Source organism: Vidua chalybeata, chromosome 26 (genome assembly GCF_026979565.1).
Source record: "Vidua chalybeata isolate OUT-0048 chromosome 26, bVidCha1 merged haplotype, whole genome shotgun sequence".
NCBI lineage: Eukaryota > Metazoa > Chordata > Aves > Passeriformes > Viduidae > Vidua > Vidua chalybeata.
Genome location: NC_071555.1, coordinates 3,593,933 through 3,600,605, shown reverse-complemented (window position 1 = coordinate 3,600,605; position 6,673 = coordinate 3,593,933). Strand labels below are relative to the sequence as shown.

Genomic DNA, 6,673 nt, shown 5'->3' with positions numbered 1-6,673 from the left:
TCAAGCCCAAAAAGTTGTGTAGAAGAATCATCCCCATCCATCCTCTCCAAATGGCAGCTTTCATGTATGGTCCTGCCCGTGGGCATTGAGGTTCTGTTCCCACTGCTACAAAAACAAGAACTTTTCCCAGGCAGGTCCCTGCACTTGTCAGTGCTGCAGCCTGGTGGCCTCAAAAAATGCTGAGGACTCCTCCACGTGCAGTGGGCTGTCAGCCCTGCAACCATGTGCCAGCACAGCCACCAAAAAGGATTTGGCTTCTTAGAGAGGCAATTCATGACAGATGTACCTTGATCCTATGAAAAACCAAGGGAAATATTTTAAAAACTATTTCAATAACAGCATTTCAAACTAAGTCATTTTATGAAAATAATAAATGGCCAGATTGATCTCACCCTAAGTCTGTATTTCAGGTTACAAACAGATTTTTATAGTCTGCAAGACACACACAGATTTAAGTTAAAAAGCTAAGGGTCAGGATTTATTTAAAGCAAGGTTGCTATCATAACATCTTAAAATATTTTGACTGACTAGCAGTAAATAAAGCTGTATGTTTTATGGCATTAACAGAAGCAAGGCACAAGTTACATACAAGGTACACCTGAAATTTTCAGTTACTTTAATGTAAGTAAGCAAAATACAATATTGCCATTAAAAGTGTAAAAGATAAAAAGGTGACTTCATAGTGGGATTGGTGACAGACTCACCCTAGTGCAAAGTCTCCCATAGGCAGCAATTTTCTGTGAAATTTAGTTCTATCAATTTCTGATAAAATTTTTATCATTTCTGATAAAACTTCCAATTTTATCTGTGGTTACTGGAAGAGGACAAGGGTTTGCAGAGAACCTCAGTGACTGCAAAACCACAGCCATGGTGTGAGACAGCCCAAAATGATGAGTGCATCTCACCCCTGATCCTCAGTGCAAAGAGAACAGCACAGGGCCACCTTCAGTGTCCTGCACTTTTCCTGACAAGTGTTAAAATACACATCCTCTTCATCACAGCCCTAAAATTAACCAGTAGCTCAGCTTACTGTCTGGGGACATGCAGCAATTTTGACATTTTAAAACCATCCAAAATCAGGAAACTATGTCCACTGATCAAACTCCTGCTGAGTAACTACATGAAGGTAACGTGGGTGCCTAAAAGCCTCCCATGCCATCCCAGGGGAGAGAAGCTTCTCAGTAATTCAGAATTGAATACCACCTTATTTATGCTGAGGCAGGAATTCCAGCAAAAGCCCATGTTGAATGTCATACACTCTAAGCAGCACTATGATTTAAGAGTGAAAAATCTGAGAGCTACCAAAAAAATACCTGAAGATAGCAGTTGTGCAAAAGAGAAGGAGAAACTGTATTTTGTTAACAAATAAAAATGTATTTTGCTAATGAGTTTGTGTTTTGGATCTGCACAACTGATTGCACATCAAACGTGGCACAGATTGGTGCTTGGAATCCCATCCCTACCCCTTTTTTCTTTCCAAGTCCCCTCCAGTCAGGCAGAACAGCCACCTGTACATTTAAATAAGTGCACAGTAGGCACCACATAACCCTTTCTGCTGCTGTGCTGATGATTCCATGAGCTGGACTCCCTTCTTTGCTGGGCCCTTCTCCCAGAGATCTGGAGTCTGCAGGATCTTTATGACCAGTTCCTCAAAGGCATGCTGCACTCCATCCTGTGTCTTGGCACTGGTCTCTGGAGGAAGGGGGAAAAATATTTTATCTTATTTGCAGGGAGTATATTCCACTTAGGAAAAATTTATTTGGGGACCAGAGAGAAGATGGGAGTTTTTTAATGAGTGAACCTTCTCTCCATTCTCTCTTAAAGGTACACTTAAGTTGAATTGGATAAACAGAAATACATCCCAGTCTGAAGTATCACATTTTTCCACCAAAAAGAAATCCACAGTTCCCCATTTTCTCCATAATGGAGAAAAAGAAATTGTTCTCAGGTTGTCACAGCAAATCTAGAAGATAATTATTCCATAATAAAGCTGAGAAACAACACAGAGGGAATTGCATGTTGTCCCCTATGTGTTTCAATTTCTCCTAGAAATCTCTTCAAGAAGCTTTTTCTTTAGAAACTCAGTTTGTTCCCCACCTTTGTATCTTCACATTGTACATTTTATTGTTGCTCTAAGTATATTGTCCTTTATGTAGATGCAACAGAAACTTGGAAATGAAAGATCAGCCACGGTCCTTGCAGACATCAGTAAGGAGGAAAATTTCAATCTTCTGGGCTCTGAATTAAAAAATCCTGCTAGTTTCAAGAGAATATAAAATTCATGCCTGTACAGTATAAGCAGTAAATCTGTTTCAGAGAAAAGTGCTTCTGGTTGCAGTCAATGCAGAAGCTGAAACCAACATCCCTGCACATGAATTACAGCAAAAGGAATTAATTAGGTATTTAAAAGAAAAGTGACAACCCATCAACCTGAAATACAATTGTACATTCATGCTTGGCAATACCAAAATAAACATTTGAACGTGGAGGTTTTTGTCCCAGAGATGCATACCTATAAAAAGCAGTGAGTGTTTCCTAGCAAGCTGGAGCCCTTCTTTTCTCTCTACTTCACGGTCAGGCTGCAGAGACAAATGGAAAACATGACTGAAATAAGCTACACTTGCCACTTTAAAAGAGTACCCAGAATAGCACCGCTGAAATGACAAAAATGTCATTTTGAAATTTTGTCATGAAAGGAAAAAATGTCTGTGATATGTATTAATCAACTGGATTTTCCCACTCTATAGCTCACTGCCAGGCTGGCTGTTAGGGGGTCAAGCTGAACAGCAGCAACATCAAACCACAGAATCACAGAATCTCCTGAGCTGGGAGGGACCCACCAGGATCATCCAAGTCCAGCACAGCCCCAGAACCACACCATGTGCCAAAGCAGCAGGAAATGAATGTGTTGCTGTGCTCTGAATCAAGCAGTCAAGTCCAAAAGGCCCATCAAAGGTTCTGAAACTGGGCACACTGGGAGGGGCAGAGGAGAACCCAGCTCAGCAGAGCCACACTCAAAGCCTCTCATTGCAAGGCAAGAGCAGAGCACCTCACTGTGCAACAGGCATCTAAAAGTGTCAGAACAGCCCAGAAACAAACAGCAAGCAGTGCACCTCACAGAGCTGAGCTCCCCTTCCCCACCTCCTGTCCAACAGAGGCTGGTCAGAAAGCAGCAGCTGTGCTGCAGGTAAGCTCAGTGTTAGACAGCAGTTTTTGGGCAGACCCTTGCACCATCTTAATGGAATATCATCAATTGCATCTCTCCAGGAAAGCTCCTCCTTTAACAATATCTGCTCCTAAAATGGTAGAAGTGGAGCCTTCCCAACTGAGGAGCAGAGTGAATTACCTCCTGACACAACAGCTGTGTTACTTACAGCACTCACCTCACATTTACACACTGATGAATAAATAATCCAGGGAAGAATGGAAAAGGATGCATTCCCAAACTGACCTTATCAGTTTTATTGCCAACCAACATCTTCACAGTGCTGCTGGAGGAGGTGTACATTTCCAGCTCATTCAGCCATCCTCCTATTCCTGTGAAAGTGTCTTTTCTTGTGACATCATACACTGAGAACAGAGGAAAAGGAGCTTAACAGCTGTAGAGTCTTGGACAATGTTTCCTTCATTGTGACAGAACTTAGTTCATCCACACTTCCTAACTACTGCCTGGAAAAAACAAAAGGTACCAGGGAACTACAGAAAGGGGCATCAACCACACACTCCTCCCAGAGCTGGAACACACTGGGCTGTGCTCACCCTAAGTCACTTCAGGATTACAGAACACAAGCACCTCTGCAAGGAAAAATGAGATTTACCAACAGAAATATTCTACCTGCTAAAACCATGGACTGAGTTAAAAGCTGCTTTTAGACACTGGTAACAATAACTGCATTTACATAAATCACTAAGGTTTAAAAATAATAGAATATTTTGTACAGCAAAGTTAAGGTTAGCCTTCACAAATCCTGAAAGGAAGAACCCCTTTGTTTTCTAATTACTGTTGTCACACAGAGCTTTGTCTGTGTACAAACCTCAAGTCTTACCATAATCACAATCACATCAATAGTTTCTGGGAAAAAAAACCATCACGGGGAAAGGAACACAACACAACCCCTGATTAGCCTTATTACCAGAAAACCACCCATGTAATAACTACAAAGCTAATAATTCATCCACTCAACAGCTTGCAGCATGACATCTCTTTTTAATTTAAAGTACTTTGAAGCAGCAGTATTTCCTGCCTGTGGTTTTGCATACTCAGTGTTTGAGCTAATGAGCAGCAATGTTGTAAAAACCATAATTATTCCTCTGATTATCTTGGATAACCTTTTGCAAGGAAATGCACATTTAGGAGAAAAACAGACCAGAATTTCTGTAATCATGCTTTTCTTCCAATTATTTCATACCTAAAACAACCCCTTGAGCTCCTCGGTAGTAATTGGAAGTCACTGCTCTGAAACGCTCCTGTCCTGCTGTATCCTACAGAGGGAGGGGGAAAAAAACCCAAACACACAACATCAAATACATTTAGAATAATTTTAAAAAAGGTATTTTAAATGAATCAAGATAAGCAAATTTAAATTTTTTATTCCTGAGCAGTAAGGATACATGAACTATTAAGATGCGAGAATGAGGAAAGCAGTCAGGAAACAGCAGCAGAAAATGGTTAAGGAGTGTTGAGAAAAGCATGGAGAGGACCTGACTGGAAGTAAAAAGGACAAACAGACACCTGTAACATGAGTGAGACAACAGGAAAGTAAAAGGGACTCCAGAGAAACACATAAAAGGCAAGCAGCCACACAGATGGGTGTAAAACCAGCTGAACTGAATGAGGTGAGGAATAACTGATTTGCCAGTGAGAGACTCTGCAGGAAAGGAGACTGAGAGGTTCCAAACATCTCCCTCTGCTCCTTTACCACAAGATAAAGCTAGTTAGAAAGAACTACTTCAAGACTGCTACGAACCTAAGTAGGCAAGAAATTTAAAATCAGTACTTTCATTCAAATATTACTGCAACATGTCTTAAACTCATGAATAAGTAAGGATAAGTGAGGTACTAAGTACAATATGAAATTCAAAACAAACAATAAGGAGGCAACAAGTCAAATATTATTTTTTGAAAAAAATTTATTTCCTGTTATGTACAGCTTACAATTGACAGACTAACAGCTATATTGTAATATATTTATTCTTTGTTTTAAGAAAAAGGAAACTAAAATTGGGACTGTACTTACCTAATTCAACCCATTGTTACTAGGGAGATTGTATTTTAGTCCCAATTACTTAATTAGTAATGGCGTTTTCTTCCTCAAATACCTATGACCATACACATAAAATCTCTCCTTAAGGCTCTTTCATTCCACTTAGAAGAATTTAATGTTTGTTTGATATCACAAATAATCCTGATCACACAAATCAGCCACAATCTGACTTCAGTCTGCAGATGCTGAAAACTCAGCATCAGGAAGTTCAGGACAAATGCTTGAGGTTTCCCAGTTAATCTGAATCAACCTTTAAATAGTTCAAGAACACGTTTGTGTGGTTTTTTTGTGTGATTTTAACCAAAATAAAGCATCACATAGAGTTGCTACACAGCCCCTACAGGCAATCACCCAGCTCCTTACCCAGAGCATCACCTTTCTCTGCTTGACTCCATTTCTGTGCTCCTGGCTCATGCAGGCACCTCTCTGCCACGGATGGGTTTGTCTTTGCCTGAGGTGGGATTAATCCAAACAATCTTTCCTAAAATACCTTTCATGTGTACCACGGGGACTTTATCTCCACCCACTGTGTGCAGGGGCTCAGACTGGGCAGGACCAGCTCGATTGATGGAGCCTCTCTCACACGAGAAAGTGCAGCAAAGAGCACTCAAAGCCTCCACTGGAACGGAAGGAAACCCAAACCTTGACTACGGAAGCCTTTAGAAGTGTTTTTGTTTGTCTGCAGCTACTGCTGTACGATCACAAAACTCATTCTGCACGCATTGTGGCCTAAGGATAAAATCTCAACGTGCAGAAGACTTTAGCAAAGAGAGAGGAGGAGCAGGAAGGAAGCGAGAGTGAAGAAACCACAAAAAGGAGCTCTCGAAGCTTGTACATCTCTCAAAACTCAACACAGCCCATCTGTCTGGAACAAGACCTACCCAGACGGCCAGCTGTACTGCGCGGCCCTCCACCACCATTCTCTTCGTTTTAATATCAACACCTACGAGTCAGAAGGGGAGGCTCGTCAGAAGGAACCGCCGAATGCCCGCCCTGGCAGCCCCCGGCATCCGCACGATCCCGGGCCCCAAAAAGAACAAGGCCAGCAAGAAGCAGCCCAGCAGGAGCAAGCCCAGCCCCGGGCGGGCGGACTCCGGGCTCACCGACGGTGGGTGTCAGGCGCGGATCAAAGGCGCCGTCCGTGAACCTCCGCAGGAGGCTGTGGGGAGAGAAAGGGCGGCCTCAGCCCGGGGCTGCGCTCGGGGCCCCCGCGCGGGCCGCGGCAGCACCTGGACTTCCCCACGCCGCTGTCTCCGACCAGCAGCAGCTTCAGGGTGAGCCCTGAGCTCAGGGTGAGGCCTGCGGGCTCCATCCCGCAGCGTTCCGGGCCGGCGACCGCCGCTGCTGCGCTCCCCGAGCGGCCGCCCGCTCCTCTCGGCCGTGCGGCCCCGGCAGCTGCCGCGGCCCCG

At 43.3% G+C, this 6,673-nt stretch overlaps 1 protein-coding gene across 2 annotated transcripts; it reads right to left on the bottom strand.

Moving 5' to 3' along the window:
• Positions 1–450: 450 nt before the first annotated feature.
• LOC128800295 (ras-related protein Rab-18-B-like) lies at positions 451–6,673 on the bottom strand. 2 transcript variants are annotated; one of them, XM_053965416.1, is made up of 7 exons: positions 6,494–6,673; positions 6,368–6,423; positions 6,146–6,207; positions 4,410–4,482; positions 3,452–3,570; positions 2,513–2,579; positions 451–1,692 (listed from the first exon to the last, which is right to left on the bottom strand). In XM_053965416.1, exons 1-7 carry the CDS (start codon positions 6,574–6,576, stop codon positions 1,517–1,519), a joined length of 636 nt encoding a protein of 211 aa, XP_053821391.1. In that variant the 5' UTR covers positions 6,577–6,673; the 3' UTR covers positions 451–1,516. The 2 variants fall into 2 exon arrangements, with proteins under 2 accessions (XP_053821391.1, XP_053821392.1); XM_053965417.1 differs by having other exon boundaries at positions 6,500–6,673.

Bases quoted from the DNA above. Each gene is read 5' to 3' on its own strand.
- LOC128800295 (XM_053965416.1), bottom strand. From the start codon at position 6,576: ATGGAGCCCGCAGGCCTCACCCTGAGCTCAGGGCTCACCCTGAAGCTG. The intron at 6,208-6,367 runs GTGAGCCCGGAG...TCTGACTCGTAG, and splicing joins GCGCCTGACACCCACCGTCG to GTGTTGATATTAAAACGAAG. The intron at 3,571-4,409 runs GTATGAAATAAT...CTCTGTTCTCAG, and splicing joins AGCTCAAGGGGTTGTTTTAG to TGTATGATGTCACAAGAAAA.